This window comes from Panthera tigris, chromosome F2, assembly GCF_018350195.1.
Source record: "Panthera tigris isolate Pti1 chromosome F2, P.tigris_Pti1_mat1.1, whole genome shotgun sequence".
Lineage (NCBI taxonomy): Eukaryota > Metazoa > Chordata > Mammalia > Carnivora > Felidae > Panthera > Panthera tigris.
This window is the reverse complement of record NC_056676.1, coordinates 23,394,482-23,412,258: the sequence shown is the minus strand read 5'-3', so window position 1 is coordinate 23,412,258 and position 17,777 is coordinate 23,394,482. Positions and strand designations below refer to the sequence as shown.

At 36.5% G+C, this 17,777-nt stretch overlaps 1 protein-coding gene across 9 annotated transcripts in view; it reads left to right on the top strand.

Moving 5' to 3' along the window:
- STAU2 (staufen double-stranded RNA binding protein 2) overlaps positions 1–17,777 on the top strand; it is a 309,135-nt gene that overhangs the window by 119,149 nt on the left and 172,209 nt on the right. For all 9 annotated transcript variants that reach the window (XM_007080358.3, XM_042973269.1, XM_042973267.1 and 6 more), the window contains 2 exons: positions 59–271; positions 10,859–10,996. In XM_007080358.3, the coding sequence (XP_007080420.1) occupies positions 59–271; positions 10,859–10,996 (351 nt within the window). The remainder of the gene's footprint in view (positions 1–58; positions 272–10,858; positions 10,997–17,777) is intronic.

The window sequence follows — 17,777 nt, the reverse complement described above, 5'->3', positions numbered from 1 at the left end:
CATGAGATGATAACACTACTTAAGAGTCTATATTCAATAGTTTACTTATATTTAATAGGTTATTAAAGAAAGTGGACCACCACATATGAAAAGCTTTGTTACTAGGGTGTCAGTAGGAGAGTTCTCCGCGGAAGGAGAGGGAAATAGCAAAAAACTCTCCAAGAAGCGTGCTGCAACCACCGTCCTACAGGAGCTTAAGAAACTCCCGCCTCTTCCTGTGGTTGAAAAGCCAAAATTATTTTTTAAAAAACGCCCTAAAACAATAGTAAAGGTAAGTGTGTGCTTGTGAACATTAGTCAGGTTTACTATATAAATACTATGGTAACTATAGATAAAAATTTTTCCGTAGGACAGGCACCTAAATGTATGGATTATATACAATCCCAGAGTCACCGGTGGTCCTGGACTATAAATTAATAACACTCTATTTTGTTTTAAAATTCTTTTTACTGTTCATTCTTTTATTTTGAGAGTGCGATAGAGTGCATGTGTGATCAGAGTGGGGGGGGGGATCAGAGAGAGAGAGAGAGAGAGAATACCAAGCAGGCTCCACACCATCACCATCGAGCCTGATGTGGGGCTTGAACTCACCAACTGTTAGATCACAGCCTGAGCCAAAATCAAGAGTCGTATGCTTAACGACTGAGCCACCCCAGCACCCTTGTTTTGCTTTTAGACACTTGTATACCTGTGTTTGTTCATCAAAAAACAGTACCTTCCATATTTCTAGTTTTTATGGTTTAAAAAATACTTTCTCATTCATGGTCACCATGTGATTCTCATCAGGACTGTGTAAGGTAGATGACGTTACCCCTCCTTTTACAGTAAGGTTTCATGAAACATGCGTGCTCAAAGAATTTGCTCGCTTTTATTCACCTCACGTGTGGAACAACTTGAAGGACTCTGTTTTCCAACCCAACGTTCTTTCTGCACACAACACTGTAATGTAGTAACTTGTTGGGCTCTCATGAAATGATGATGGGTTACAGAGTAATAATCATATGAGTCGTACTAATGCTGGTGACGGTGGCAGCAGCCGGTAGATATAAAGCACCGTGTGCGGCCAGCTTTGTCCCAGCACTTCGTGTGCTTTATCACATTTGATGCTCGCAGCAGCCCTGTGAGGTAGACGGTACTATTTTATTTCTGTTCTTTCAGGCATGTAGAGCTTGGCCAAAGAAGAAAACAGAGCACACACTTTTGCAAGATGCTGTGACTCTTTCTTTTACTGGAGCAGGTTTTTCTGTTTACATTAACAACAACAACCCAAAAAGGAATGAGCTCAGTCGACACTGAGTACAGGACACTGCCCATGAGTGCGCACTGTGTATGGGATGAACGAGCTAGCCTTCTGTTTACAGAGAGAGCCTTCAGTTGCCAGCATGTCACTTGCCCCCTCAGTGTCACTTCTCTAGCAGACTTTGGGTTAGCTCTACGAATCAAGGGTTACAAAAGCACGGGTTTGAACCACATGGGTCCATTTGTATGCAAATTTTTCTATAAATACAGTATTATAAATGTATTTTTTCCTTATAATTTTCTTTTCCTTTTTTTTCTTATGATTTTCTTAATAACATTTCCTTTTTTAGTGTAAGAATACACTATATAATACATAAAACATACAAAATATGTGTTCATTCACTGTTTCTGTTATTAGTAAGGCTTCTGGTCAGTTGTTGGCTAGTTAGTAGTTAAGTAATTAACCATTACCAGTTAAGTCTTGGAGGAATCCAAACAAAAAAACAAAGTTATACGCAGATTTTTGACTGAGTGGGGCGTTGCCCCCCCCCCCCCCCACACACACACCTTGTTCAGGGGTCAACTGTACGTTTTATCTGTGACGAACCTCTTTTGTTTAGATTGTACTATGGTACAACTGGTATTTTTATAGGTTTTCTGCATTTTGTACCTTTGCTTTATTTAAAAATACATGCATACATATTCACATAAATAAGTAACTACATAAACGTGTTCTTAATGAATACTATCATTATGACAAGGTGTAGGTTATGTATTCCTTGAAATAGCATTCTACATGGTATGTAAAGTAGACTAAAAATAAATGGCAAATAGATACACTTATGAGTTCTAGTGGTTCTGAGGGCTGGTTTTCATTCATATGCTCTAACCACATGGTTAGGCTTTAGGATAATGGTTGTTTGTGGGTTTTTTTGGTTTTTTTTTTTAGCATTTAAGTGGGTTTTTAATTGAAATACATTTGACATGTAACACTGTGTAAATTTAAATTTTTTTTTTTTTTTTTTTTTTTAACGTTTATTTATTTTTGAGACAGAGAGAGACAGAGCATGAATGGGGAGGGTCAGAGAGAGGGAGACACAGAATTGAAACAGGCTCCGGGCTCTGAGCTGTCAGCACAGGGGCCCGATGCGGGGCTCGAACTCACGGACCGCAAGATCGTGACCTGAGCCGAAGTCGGCGCTCAACCGACTGAGCCACCCAGGCGCCCCGTAACACTGTGTAAATTTAACGTGCGCAACCTGTTGATTTGATATATTTATATATTGTAATTGTCATTGTAATATGTAGGTGTAATTATATATAGGTATAATAAGCACCTATATCATACCACATAATTATCATTTCTTTTTAGGAGTTGGAATAATTAAGATCTAGTCTGTTAGCAAGTCTGATGATTCTAATCCAACATTGTTGTCTTTTTCACTCTACTGTACATTAGGTCTGCAGAACTTATTTACTACTTGTTGCAAATTTGCACCCTTAAACAACATCTCTCCTATCCCCCTACTTCCCAGACCCTGTAACCACCATTTTGCTCTCTGTTTTTATGAGTTTGGCTTTTTTAGACTCCACGTATAAGTGAGATCATGCAGTATTTAGGATAATCGTTTTAAGAACAGAACGTTTGGATTAAGTTTTGAGTGTGAATCCCTGTGACCTGAGCAAGTAACCTAACTTTTCTAATCTTACATTTTGTTTTTTATAAAGTAGGAATAATAATTGAACTAGTTTCATGGGATTGTCATGTGTTAACTGAGATAATACACAGAATGTATTAGTAATTATTATTAAGTATTTATTAACAATACAAATAAAAAGTGCTCAATAAAGGTTAACTATTGTTATTCTATACCTGTCTATTCACATTTTAGATGTATGTGAATATATCTGTGGTCTGTTTTCTGAAATATTTTTTAAGCATTTTTATTATTGGGGTGCCTGGGTGGCTCAGTCTGTTGAGCGTCTGACTTCAGCTCAGGTCATGATCTCACAGCTCATGAGTTCGAGCCCCATGTCGGGCTCTGTGCTGACAGTTCAGAGGCTGGAACCTGCTTCGGATTCTGTGTGTCTTTCTCTGCCCCTAATCCATTCGAATTCTGTCTCTGTCTGTCTCAAAAATAAATAAACGTTAAAAAAAAATTTTTAAAAAGAATTTTTATTATTGAAGTATAGTAGAAGTACAGTGACATACTTGTGTCTGGAGTACAATATGTTGACTCAGCAGTTCTACACGTTACTGAGAGGTCACCACGATAAGTGTAGTTGCTATCTGTCACCATTTGTTATTACAATATTATTGGCGGTATTCTCTATGCTGTACTTTTTATCCCTGTGACTTATTTATTTTGTAATTAGAAGTTTGTACCTCTTAATCCCATTCACCTATTTCACTCATCCCCCTCCCCCCGGCCAACCACCAGTTTGTACTATGTATTAGTGAGTCTGTTTGTATTTTTTTGTCTTAAATCTTTTTATGTATAAAATCTATAGCTCTTCCACGATGGAAGAACAGTGCTCTACATCAGAATGGTAGTACAAAACTGGTCACAATAATTTCCATCGAATTTATTAAACTAAATCTAATCTTAATAAGTTATGAATAATGAGCCATTAGGCTAGAAAAGATCTATACTTTTTTTTTTAATGTTTATTTATTTTTTGGGAGAGAGACAGCGTGAGCTGGGGAGGGGCAGAGAGAGGGAGACACAGAATCTGAAGTAGGCTCCAGGCTCTGAGCTGTCAGCACAGAGCCCGATGCGGGGCTCAAACTCACAGACCACAAGATCATGACCTGAGCCGAAGTCGGACACTCAACCGACTGAGCCAGCCAGGCGCCCCAGATCTATACATTTTTATATAGGATATAAATATAACCCTATTGTTTTTAACGATAGCCATTAAAAGCAAGATTATTGTTTAAATGTTATTCCCCAGAGTGGAGAGCAACATTTTAAATTCTAAGAATTATTTGCTGCTACTTCTAGTGTATAAGTATATTATTCCAGAACTTTCCCAGAGTAGGTTAGCCCCCTACATTTTTCTTCACATACATCACACTTGTAATTACTTGTACCATGTCTGTCTTACGTTAAAATAAAGCCTATAGACATCTTCTGGAATGTAAGGTTATTTTAAGAAAACAGCATACATACAGTGAGTTGGAATCTAGATAATTTTAAGTATAATCACACCTTATGGTGGGCCAATAAATGGGTCAGGTTGGAATAGTATATTGGTTTTCAGCATTTTCCTCCCTTCCTCATATGTCTTATACATGTAGACTCTATAGTTCCTTATTATGCAGTAGAAGTAGAGAATAAACTGTTGATGATTTACTTTAATTTTATTTAAAGTAACAAAACATCACATTTTATTTAATTTTCATAATCATGCTGTGGTGTAGCTTTTATCCCATTTTACCGATGAGGTCCTTGGTGTTTAAGAAACGTACCCAAGATCATGTAACAGTTCGGTTCCAGGTCCAGTCCTGTCTGTTTCCAGTGCCCATCTGAAACCGGTTGATTGTGAACTCTTGGATTTTAAGAGTAACGCTACACAGTAACCTAACAGTTACAATGTTAGATTGTTTTAATTATGTCTTTGGGTCTATATTTTGTTTTTTAATGCGGTTCTCTTCTATAAGATGAGAATTTAGAGAAGTGTTTCCAACGTTGGAGGTAAAATTTTCTGGATACAACTATTACAAGACTGTCTATACTAGTTCGTGGAAAGAGAACATAAGACTTGATATCCAAGGAATAAGTTAATTGTCCGAGGTGCTAGTAGTTAATTTCAATCAAGGGAAGAAACCAGCCATTCTTAATGTTCTCAGACTCCATTATTATCTAATTGGATTTATGCATCTGGTTTTTTGTCATTGGAATCCGTATCAACAGTGTTTTGGAACTTAAAAACATTTTTATAAAAGAGGCAAATTAAATAAAAGTAAAGGCAGCATACCATTGGAAGTACATATTTATTTGAGTGTCTTCAGGAACTGGGCATACTTCTAGTGCTAGACTCAAAAACTTCCCTTTACCTTTTTGTTGATATCCCACTCTTAGACTTATAACTTATTGTCTGTATTTGTCTGTTCTTATCAATCCTTTACTTCGTTTATAATTCATTAGTTTTCATTTTTGCTATTAAATATGGGTAGAAACCAGAATTTTATCAAAAGCTAGAATCTTCCCTTTCTCTCCTCTTCTTCCATCTAACTATTGCAGTAACTGAAGTTCTCAGTCTTTTTCTTCTCTTACTGCACCTAGGCTTCTCTTCATACTTCTAGGGTTTCAATTCAGTCTCTGTGTAGATGATTTTCAGATACTCTTTTGTGCTATATGCTGCCTGTTGGACATCTTCACTTCTTATTTATTTCACAGGCACATCAGACTCATCATAAACTCCTTCTCCTCCAGCATTCCTTGTCACAGTGCCTGGCATCACCATCCCACTGCTGCTGAAACAGAAACCTGGGAGTCATTTTTAACTTTTAACCATTATATCCAGTCAATCATCAAATCCTATTGAATCTATCACTTAAGTATTTCTTAAGTTGGTTCATTTATTTCCATCTCTTTGCCATCTTTATTTGGTTCGGCTCAAAATCATCTCTTGCCTGAACTGCTATAGCAGGTTTTTAATTGGCCTTCCTGTAAGTACTTTTGACATCCTGTCAACTGATCTTTTAAAAAGTGTTATCTTTCAGAGACACCAGTCAGATCATGTCATTCCTCTGCTTGAAATCTTTTAGTAATTTCCCGTTTCTCTTTGGATAAAGTCCAAAATCCTAAACATACTCTAAAAGACCCTGCAGGATCCGACCTGCAGCAGCAAACTAGGTGTGATGGAGAACCAGGAAGAGCTCCGACTATATACAAGTTTAGTGTGACACACACAGCCTGCAACATAGTGATTACCCTTGCCTCTAATACTTGTTTTAGAGTAAATTTTCGCAGGTGGAAACAGAGTTCTGCCCGTGTGATAAATACACAGCTTCATTTCTAGGAGTAATATCCGAAGAAAGTTCATATGCACAGAGAATATTTGATTTGCAAAGATTGTTTTTTTGTTTTTAAACCTTTTAGAAGGCACTAAAACAGCTATATATAAGTTTAAAAAAATTTTTTTAAAAGCTTTATTCATAAACATTTCCCATACAATGTTAAAAATAGAATACCTTCTAAATGGCTTATACAGTATTTGTATGTGAGTTAAAAAGCCTATTACGTTAAATGAAAACTTACTGCCCAACTTGCATCTAGAACATTTCTCAATGAGATTGAAGCTGTGTAGGCCCCTCCTCTGTTACGTCCAGATACCACCTCACATAGTTAATCACAATATTAGTTTTATATTTAACGTTTCCTGACCTTATAATTTTATTGCATGTTTGTTTTTTTCTGAAAAAAATTGCATTTGGTTAGCTAGCTTTTAAAACAGCTTTGTTGTTCGGGGCACCTGGGTGGCTCAGTCGGTTAAGCCTCCGACTTCAGCTCAGGTCACGATCTCACGGTCCGTGAGTTCGAGCCCCGTGTCGGGCTCTGGGGTGATGGCTCAGAGCCTGGAGCCTGCTTCCGATTCTGTGTCTCCCTCTCTCTCTGCCCCTCCCCCATTCATGCTCTGTCTCTCTCTGTCTCAAAAATAAATAAACGTTAAAAAAAAAAAATTAAAAAAAAATAAAAAAAAAATAAAACAGCTTTGTTGAAGTATAATTGTACATATTTAAAACATGCTATTTGGTATGTTTTGATATATGTGTACACCTGTGAAACCATGACCATAATCAAGATAATCTATCCATTGCTCCCCAAAGTTTCCTTGTGCCCCTTTGTAATCCCTCCACCCTCCATTCCCAAGCAACTACCTTCTTTTTGGATGGCTTCTTTTACTTAGCATAATCATTTTGAGATTCGTCCATGTTGTTGCATGTTAACAGTTACTGATTCTGTTGGTTTTTTTTTAATTAAAAAAGCTCTTTTAAATGTTTATTTTTGAGAGAGAGAGAGAGAATGTGTGTGTGCATGCGAAGAAGGGGCAGAGAGATAGGGAGACAGCATCTGAAGCAGGCCCTGCACGGTCAGTGCAAAGCCCTGTGCAGGGCTTGAACCCATGAACCACGAGATCATGACCTGAAGTTGGAAGCTCAACCAACTGAGCCACCCAGGCGCCTCTGATTCTGTTTTAATGCTAAGTAGTATTCTGTTGTATGGTTATACCACCCTTTGTTTATTCATTCACCCTGTGGTGGATATTTGGGATGTTTCTCATTTTGGGCTATAAATAGAGCTGTTGTGAACATGTGTGTATGTCTTATGGGCATAAGTTTTCCTTTTCTTTAAAAAAAAATTTTTTTTTAAGCATTTTTTTATTATTGAGAGAGAGAGAGAGAGAGAGAGAGAGCACGAGTGAGTGAACGTAAGCATGGGAGGGGCAGAGAGAGGGAGAGACACAGGATCTGAAGCAGGCTCCAGGCTCTGAGCAAGCTGTCAGCACAGAGCCTGACATGGGGCTCGAACTCATGAACTGCGAGATCATGACCTGAGCTGAAGTCGGACACTCAACCAACTGAGCCACCCAGGTGCCCCATAAGTCTTCCTTTTCTTTTTTGGGTAAATGCTTGGGAGTGAATGGCATGGTCATTTAGTAGGCATATACTCAACCTTTTAAGAGACTGTCAATTGTTTTTTCAAATGAGTATACCATTTTACATTCTTAGCAGCCATCATTTTAGTTGCTGCACATCCTTTCTAATACATAGTATAGTCTTGAATTTCAGTTGTACAAATGCATGTGTATTGATACTTCATTGTGGTTTTAATTCACATTACTCCAGTGGCTAATGATATTGAGCATTGTTTATGTGTTTGGTAGCACATGAGGTTGGATGAGGTGTTGTTCAAATCTTTTGACCACTTCAAACATTAAGTAATAACTTAAATAACAATAAAAATAATAAAATGTAAATAATAATAAGTTTATTATTGAATTTTGAGAGGTCTTCATACATTCTAGATACAAGTTCTTTTTTTTTCTTCAGTGAGAATTCTTTATGTTTTTATTGAATCATAAATGAAATGCAGTATCCCATTAGTTTCAGGGGTACATCATAGTGATTGAATATTTTTAGACATTATGAAATGATACCTACCATCTGTCACCATACAAAGTTGTTACAATATCATTGACTATATTCCCTGTGCTGTACATTATGTCCCTATGACTTACTTATTTTATAACTGGAAGTCTTTACCTCTTAATTCCTTTCACCTATTTCACTCCCCTCCACATACAAGTGCTTTATCAGATATATGGTTTGCAGATATTTTCTCTAAAGCCTGTGACTTAACCTTTTCAAAGAACAGAAATTATTAATTTTGAAGAAGTCTAATTTATTATTTTTTATGGGATATGATTTCAGTGTTGTATCTAAGAAATTGTCACCTAACCAAGTCACAAAAATTTCCCCTGTGTTTCTTCTGGAAATTTTATAGTTTAGATATTACATTTAAGTTTGTGAACCATTTGAGTTAATGATAATGAGGTACGGATTTAAGTTTGTGGTTTTTTTGTTTTTTTGTGTGTGTGTTTTTTTTGCATATGAATATTCAGCTGTTGCAGGACCAGTGGTTGAAAAGACTACCCTTTCCCATTGAATTGCTTTTCTACCTTTGTCAAAAATCTGTTAACCATATATATGTATGGGTCTATTTCTGGATGCTGCTGTGTTTGCTGGTCTCTGTCTCTTTATGCCAATACTACACATACTGTCTTGATCACCATAGCTTTATAATAAATCTTGAAATCAGATAGTCTGAATCCTCCAACTTTCTTCTTTTTTTCAAAGTTGTTTTGGTTATCTGTCCTTTGTGTTTCCACATGAATTTTAGCATTAGTTTATTAAGTATTACACGAAGTATGGTAGGATTTTGATTGGGATTGCAATGAATTGATAGATCAGTTTGAAGAGACTTGACATGTTAAGAATGTTAAGTCTTCTGATCCATGAACATATGTCTGTTCATTTATTGAGATCCTGGATAATTTCAGCAGTGTTTTATCATTTTAGTGGGTTTTACATGAATTATATCATACTGTATTCTTCTGTGCTTGCTTTTCTTGTCTTATTTAAAATTTTTTTCTGAATTTCATTCATTGTGAGGCATGCAGCTGTCCTTAATTCATTTTCATTGCTATATGCCACTCCACTGTATTAACATGAGATAATTTATTATTTTATTGATAAATGCTTAGGCTATTTCCAGTTTTTTTTGCTATTTCAAATAATGCAGCTATGGATATTCCTGTATATATGAGCTAGCACATATGGGAAATCATTTTCTAAGGGTATTTATATGTCTATGAAGAGGCTACTGGTTTTTAGCTTTACTAGACATTGCCAGATTCTTTTCCAATTTATATTATCAGCAGTGTATAAGGATTTTTAAAAAGTTTATTTATTTTGAGAGACAGAGTGGGGGAGGAACAGAGAGAGAGAATTGCAAGTAGGTTTCATGCTATCAGTGCAGAGCCTGATTCAGGGCACAAATGCACAAACCGTGAGATCATGACCCGAGCTGAAACCAAGAGTCAGATGCTTAACCAACTGAGCCACCCAGGTGCCCCTAAGATTTTTTTTTTTTTTTTTAAGTTTATTCATTTACTTTTTCAGTAATCTCTATACCCAATGTGAGGCTTGAACTCACAACCCTGAGATCAGGATTGACTCTTCTGACTGAGCCAGCCAGGCAATCCAGCAGTGTATAAGTTTTTGTTACTCCCTATCCTCACCAATCAGGGCTGTCAGACTTCTTAATTTTTGCCAAATAGATGAATGTGAAATAGTATCTGACTGTGGTTTTAACATGCATTTTCTGAGTCTTTTTTTTTTTTTTTTTTTTTTGAGAGAGAGCGAGGGCAAGAGCGCATGTGTGTGCAGAATGGGAATGGGGCAAAGGGAAAGGGAGAATCTCAAAACAGGCTCCACACAGCCTGACACATGGCTCAATCTCATGACCCTGGGATCATGACCTGAGCCGAGATCGAGAGTTGGATACTTCACCAACTGAACCACCCAGGCACCCCCACTTTCTGAGTCATAATGAGGTTGATTATCCTTTCATATGTTTTTCTTCTGTTAAATATCTATTCATCTTCTTTGCCCATTTTTCTTTTATATTGTCTTAATACTTTTTAGGAGTTTTAAAAAATATATTTCGGATGCTGGATACATCTTTTTTTTTAGTTATATATATTGCAAATGTCTCTTCCCAGCTCATGGCTTATCTTCTTACTTTTTTTTTGGTGTTTTTTGACGAACAGAAGTTGTGAAGCAACTCTAATATATTAAAGAGTTTAAAAGCAGCCTTAGCCCAAGTTGTCAATAATGCCTTTGAGCCCTAAATCCCATAGAAGTCTTAGTTTCAGATCCATTGTATGATTTACCTTTAGAAATCTTCATAAATGACTCTCCAGTTGCATTATCTTCTCTAGTCATGGTTTTGGGGTACAGAAGATGAGGGGAGAACCACTGTTTCTTAAAGGATCTGATAATAGGTTTTGCAAGCATATTTTGAAATTTTCTCAAATTATTTTTTAGGCTGGACCAGAGTATGGTCAAGGAATGAACCCCATTAGCCGCCTGGCTCAAATTCAACAGGCCAAAAAGGAGAAGGAGCCAGATTATGTTTTGCTTTCAGAAAGAGGAATGCCTCGGCGTCGGGAATTTGTGATGCAGGTACTTCTAACTTCTGTGTTAGAAAACAATTTTGTAACTACTGAAAAAAATTAGAAACCCCCAGGTTGGAATAAAGATGTGGGGGCAAGGCAGACTAGGAACTAATAACATTCATTCCTTCCAGGCCCACCTGCTTCTTGGCTGAAACATTCAAGTGTCAGGGACATGTTAGAGTAGACCATCTGGGTTTTTGAAGGGACTGTGAGTTCACACAGGTTATTTACCACAGAGTGTATAATTCAGAATGCTTATCTCTAACTTAGGTTACGCTTTGCAGTCAGGGGCTGTTAACTACTGGGGGTAGGATACGGATGGAATTAGAAACATAATTTAGAAAATAGATGTAGAAGATGGAACAGGGCCAAGAGCATGAGCTTTTGGGTTATCAGGAAAATTAGGAAAAGAAAGCTAGCTGGTGAGGACTGAGGGACTCAGAATTGCTGAGAGATTTAGGCATTTAGAGATTTAGAGATTTCGGATTGAGGCACAATGCCTAATATGTCCTCCTTTTATTTATTTACTTAAAAAAGTTTTTTTAATATTCTTATTTTTGAGAGAGAGCACAAGTGCTTGAACTCAAGTGGGGGAGGGGCAGAGAGAGGAAGACAGAGGATCCAAAGCAGGCTCCATGCTGTGAACGTGGAGCCCTGTAGCAGGGCTTGAACTCATGAACTGTGAGGTATGACCTGAGGTGAAATCAAGAATTGATTGCTTAACTGACTGAGCCACCCAGGCGCCCCCCTCCTTTTAAAATTCTACCCATTCATCTTCATTTGCCAACTCAAGCCCCAGTAGTGAAGAAACCTTTAATTCTTATTATGCAATTTTCAAACATACCCAAAGGTGGATATTCTTAATAGTTTACTACAAATAATAATACAATGGAATAGGAATAGCATATGAGGAATATGCCCAGCATCCAAACCCAACAATTAAGATTTTTGCCACACTTACTTCAGCTATCAATTTTTCTTTCCTCCTTCCCTCTCTTTCTTTTCTTGAAGTATTTCAAAGGTAATATCTAGCCACCTATCATTTTAACCTGCATACTTAGTGTATATCCCTAAAAAATATGGAAGTTTTTCTTTTGTGTTTTTACATTAGGCATGATTCATACTGATTAGAATCATCTAATACTCAATCTATATTGAAATTCTGCTTACTGTACCCAAACTGTTTTTGTTATAATTGGCTTGTCAAAGCAACTTTCTCCAATTAGACTCATAGATCTCATTTTTAATTAATCCAGTTAAAACCAACAGATATTTGTTAAGTGTTGACCATGTGGCAGACATTTTGGCACTAATACATAGTATCTCATTGATTAACTTCTCATGCATATTTAAATTTTACCTTCTTTCCCAATTTATAATCTCCACGTTTCTTTATCTCAGAGTACCTAATATAGTATATGTATATAGTAGTACCTTAAAAAACCTTTGGTGTACATTTGCTGCCTTCCTGCTTGATTGAGAGCTAGCATCTTGGGCTTTTGTTGGAGATGAAAACTTCTGATGGGAACCTCAATATCCGAAGAGGGGGGAATACTTCTATGGTAGTAAGCACAGTACTGTCTAGATGTCATTAGGACCCAGAACAGTTTTATTCTAGTATTTTACTTTGTAAAATATGGGCACTATTTTTCTTTTTACATGCTTAGCTTTAAAGAATTCTAGGAAATATTTTTAGAACTCTAAAACCTGAGGGGGGGTGGAAATCACCTAAAATTTAGACCTGTGTTAGGATAAAAACTGGCTTTGACTTTATTAAACAATTTTTTTTCTGTGGAGTATATTGAGTACCCCTTTTGAAAAAGGAATTTAGAATGTCTTAGGCCAGTTTCCATTTTATGGGTATTCATAAACACTCTAGTCAAATGGGAACATTTGGCTGTGCTTTTAAATGTTTTCACACTGAATTCATATTGTTTTTTCCCCTTCTGGAAGCCCCAGTGGATTCATTATAGTATTGCAGCAAGTTTATCAAAGTAAAGGCTTTTGTATAAACTACTTAAGCAATGTTATCATTTGTTATAATTGAATGTGGAAGTAAAATATCCAGAGATAATATGCTCATATTTATCTATCACCAAAAAAAAAAAAAAAAAAAAAAAAAAAAAAGGTAAGTTTGTGTGTTATAAAGTAGATGCAGTTACTTGTACTGATTATTAGACAAGGAAAATCTCTGATGACATTATCTGGGTGTTTATTTCTAGAGCGTATTTCTTAAAGCTTTTTATTATTTTAGAAAGAGGTATTTTAAGTTTTCAATGAGAAAATAATGACAACTACACCAAATTGTATATCAGCACATTCTATTATTATATATCATGAGTTAATTTTTCTACCTCTGATTAAGGTCTTCAGGTTTTAAAAAAATGCATAAAGCAAGTTTCATCTATTATATTTGTTTTTTTTTTTCTTTAATGTTTATTTATTTTGAGAGAGAGAGCAGGGGAGGGGCAGAGAGCGAGGGAGAGAGAAACAATCCCAAGCAGGCTCTGCACTGTCAGCACAGAGCCCATTGCAGGGCTTGATCCTATGAATGGTGAGATCATGACTTGAACTGAAACCAAGAATTGGATGCTTAACTGACTGAGCCACCCTGTGCTCCTATTTTTTTTTCTTTTTTTAAGAGAGAGAGAAGGCGCAAGTGAGCGAGGAGCAGAGAGAGAGAGAGAGAGAAGCAGGGCTCACCTGAAGTGGGGCTCATGTTATTTTTACCTGAAGTGGGGCTTGAGCTCACCCAGTGCAGAGCTCATGCTCTACCCAAGTGGGACTGGATCTCCCCTGAACCAGGGTTCAAACTCATGAACCCATGAGATCACAACCTGAGCTGAAGTCAGATGCTTAACTGACTGAGCCACCCAGGCACGCCCATCAATTTTTTTTGTGACTCATTGAAAGTAAATCAATTAAGTCTTTGGTAAATGCTACTTTAGAACTATTTTTTTTTTACTTTTTTTGAGGACTTATTTAAATAATTTGTTTAAAGATAAAAACCTGGCAGTCTTAAAGTTATTGCATGGCAAAATAATTGAGCTTCTTTGTAGACAACGTTTTAATGTAAAACTATTATTTGTAATAATTTAAAAATATTGTGAATTTTTGAGGAAGATGGCTTATGAAGTTTACTTACATACTTGCTTACTTACACATTTACATGCTTTTATAATTATGTGACTTATTTTTTTGAATGTTCACTGTGTTTGTTAGCAAGGAATCAGAGTCCTTCAGCACAGTCCTCTTTTTCGATACTAGCAAATAACTCTGGGATAATTACCTGCAACCTTTTGAACCATGCCACCATGTCAACTTGTGTGAGGTGAGGGGTAGGAGAATGGGAAAAATGAATCTGGAAGTACCGGTGCTAGAAGTAAGTCTTGAAGGTGTCAGAATAGGTCAGATGGAAAGCTGGCAGATACAGATCCAACATGAATGCTGAGTCGGGAACAGCATTACCCAAGAGCAGGAGACTGGAGTCAAAGAGCATCAGGCCTGGGTAGATAAATGAGATTTAGAGATGAAGCAGCAAAAGAATTGAATGAGAGCTCGTGAGGTGTATGTAGCATGTCAAAACAGCTGAAACTTTTTTTTTTTTTTTCCCCTGCTGACTGATCCTGCTTCCATTTACTTTGGCAAGTCTTTTGTCCCTCAGAGCAGTAGAGGAAGCTTCTGACGTAGCTGGCCTACTCTGTTAGCTAGCAAGCATTCCAGCAACAACACAGGGGCTGGTGAAGCTGGGAACTAACCAAACACTGGAAAAAATAACAGGTAGCAGAGGCCTGGCTCTAGCCAGGGACTCAAGCACATTATACCTAGGGCCTGCTATATTCAGGTCAGGTGCAGGCCAGCACAGATATGGGAGATAGTATGTGTTCACCCAGCTCCAGGGATCTGCTGTGGACAGTATTAAGTATTAGATCAGTGCTTCTGAGGGAAGTCCATAGACTACTGCTGATTTGTCATAATGTACTGGTTTCTAGTTTTAGAAGAAAGAGCAATGAAATGTTTCAAAGACAGTGCACAGATTTGAACTGTAACATTTGAGATAGTTGTTACAGAAACTCTATAAAGAATGTGTTTTCAGTGTTTCATATACAACAACTATGTCATTTAGTTCATCTTGACTTTCTTTGTCGTATATTTGCACATTGTTTATACTTAAGTTCTTTAACCACTGTGTTAGAAGTACTTGGTTCACTGAAGCTTAACGTGGTGATGGAAATGGTAACACAAATCAAACTGAAATAATGGTGTAAGAATAAATGGCAAGCAGTACACAAGTGTGGACACCAGATGGAAACTGGTATGTTCTGAGACAAGTGAAATAGCCAGTTATGCTTTAACTGTGTAGAAGTGTCATGCTTTATATCCCAAAGCTGGATTAGTTGTACAACATACCAGTCCATTACTAGTACACAGAATATTGTAATTGTGAAATTTTATTAAGGTGGCATGAAACTATTGAAGCTAATTTTTTTTTTTTAAAGCAAAGCATAGTGACATCAAATTTTCATTTATAGATTGCCTGTTCAGCTTTCTTGCTCATTTTTCTACTAGCTTTAAAAAAAATTGATTTGGGTGTGCCTGGGTGGCTGGCTCAGTTGGTTAAGCATCTATCTTCTGCTGAGGTCATGATCTCACGGTCCGTGACTTTGAGTCTCACACAGGTCTGTCTGCTGTCAGTGCAGGGCCTGCTTTGGATCTTCTGTCTCCTCTCTCTGCCCGCCCCGCCCCCCCCCCCCCCGCCACTTGTGCGCCTCTCTCTCAAAAATAAGTAAATATTAAAGAATAAATAAATAACTCTTTTAAAAAAATGATTTATCGGAATCTACTATATATTCTGGAATGTAAGTCTTTTTCAGTTATGTGGCCTTTCAAGTATCTCCTCTTGTGTTGTGACTTTCCTTCCCCCCCCCCCCCCCCAATTTTAGTGATGTTCTTTTGAGGAACAGAAGTAATTTTTTTTTAAAGTTTATTTGTCTATTTTGGGGGTGGGGAGAGGCAGAGAGAAAGAATCCCAAGCAGGCTCCGTGCTATCAGCACAGACCCGATGTTGGGCTTAATCTCACAACTGTGAAATCATGAACTGAGCCATAATCAAGAGTTGTATGCTTAACCAACTGAGCCACCCAGACACCCCCAGAAGTAATTTAATGCAGACAAATTTATCTGTCTTTTCCCTCATGTTGACTTTATAAGTGTAGACATCCAGAAGAATAATGCCCCCACCTTGTTTCTCTTCAATAGGATCTTGAATGTTCTTAGTACTTTGCATTTCCATGTAAATTTTGGAATCAGCTTGTCAAGTATTGTAAAAATCATGTGTGGGATTTTGATGGTAATTCATTGAATTTATAGGTCAATTTGAAGAGAATTGATATCATATTGAGTATTAAGTACATGAGTATGGCGTATCTATTAGGTTTATCTTAATTTTTCTCGGTGCTTATTATTTTTTTATATAAAGTTCTTAAACATCATAGGTATTTGATTTTCATTCAATGTAAATGGTATCTTTTAATAATTTTCTACTTGATTGTTGATGGGATATAACAATGCAGTTGGCTTAGGGCTCCTGGGTGTTTCAGTCGGTTAGGCTTCTGACTTCGGCTCAGGTCATGATGTCACAGTTCGTGGGTTTGAGCCCCATGTCAGGCTTTGCGCTGACAGCTCAGAGCCTGGAGCCTCCTTCAGATTCTGTGTCTCCCTCTCTCTTTTTCCCTCCTCCTACTTAGGCTTTCTCACTCTTTCAAAAATAAATACATAAATAAATATTAGAAAAATGTGGTTGGCTTTTGTATACTGTAATATACATTGAAAACTTTACACTCTCATAAAGTCTTATAATTTAGCTGTAGATATTCTTGGATTTCCTATATAAATATCATATATCCAAATGATGACAATTTGTTTTTATACTTCTAATTCTATGGTTTTTTTCTTGTCTTATTGCTCTGTCTAGGATTTGTAGTAAAATGTTAAATACTAGTAAAAATAGAGGGCATCTTTGTCTTGTTTCTAATATCAGAATTTCAACAGTAAGTATAATGTTTGTTGAAGTTTGCTATAGACTTTTTGCAGAATGCCCTATATCATATTAAGTAAGTTCCCTGTTTTCCTTAGTTTGCTAGGAGTTTTTATTATGAATGTATGGTGAGTTTTATCACATGCTTTTGCTCAATTTGTTAGGATGACCATATGTTTTGTCTCCTCAATCTGTTAATATAGCAGATTCCACTGATTGATTTTACTTGAATTTCAAATGTTAGACCAATCTTGCATTTCTGGAATAAACCTAACTTCATCATGATTTTTCTTTTTATATATTGCTTTGTTCAATATACTATATTATGCAGTTTAAACTTTAACAGTTATACTTGGGAATGAAATTGGTCTGTACATTTTCTTTCTTAAATTGTTCCTGTTGGGTTTTAGAATCAAACTGATACCTCATTGAATAATTGGGGACTGATTTCTCTTTTTCTTTTATTATGTGAAGTTTTGTAAGGTTAGCATTATTCTTTCTTAAATATTAGGTAGAACTTACTGGAGAAGCTCTCAGGAATTTTCTTCATGAACACGTTTTTAATTATTGTTTTAATTTTTTTCTTTTAGTAGTTATAGAGCTATACAGTTCTGGGTTTATTCTGTGCCAGTTTTGGTAATTTGTATTGTTCAGGAATTTTTGTACTTTCTCTAAATATTCAAAAGTTTTTAGCTAAAATACTCAATATCCCTTATTATTTTTTAATTCTACAGAAGCTATAGTAATCTCC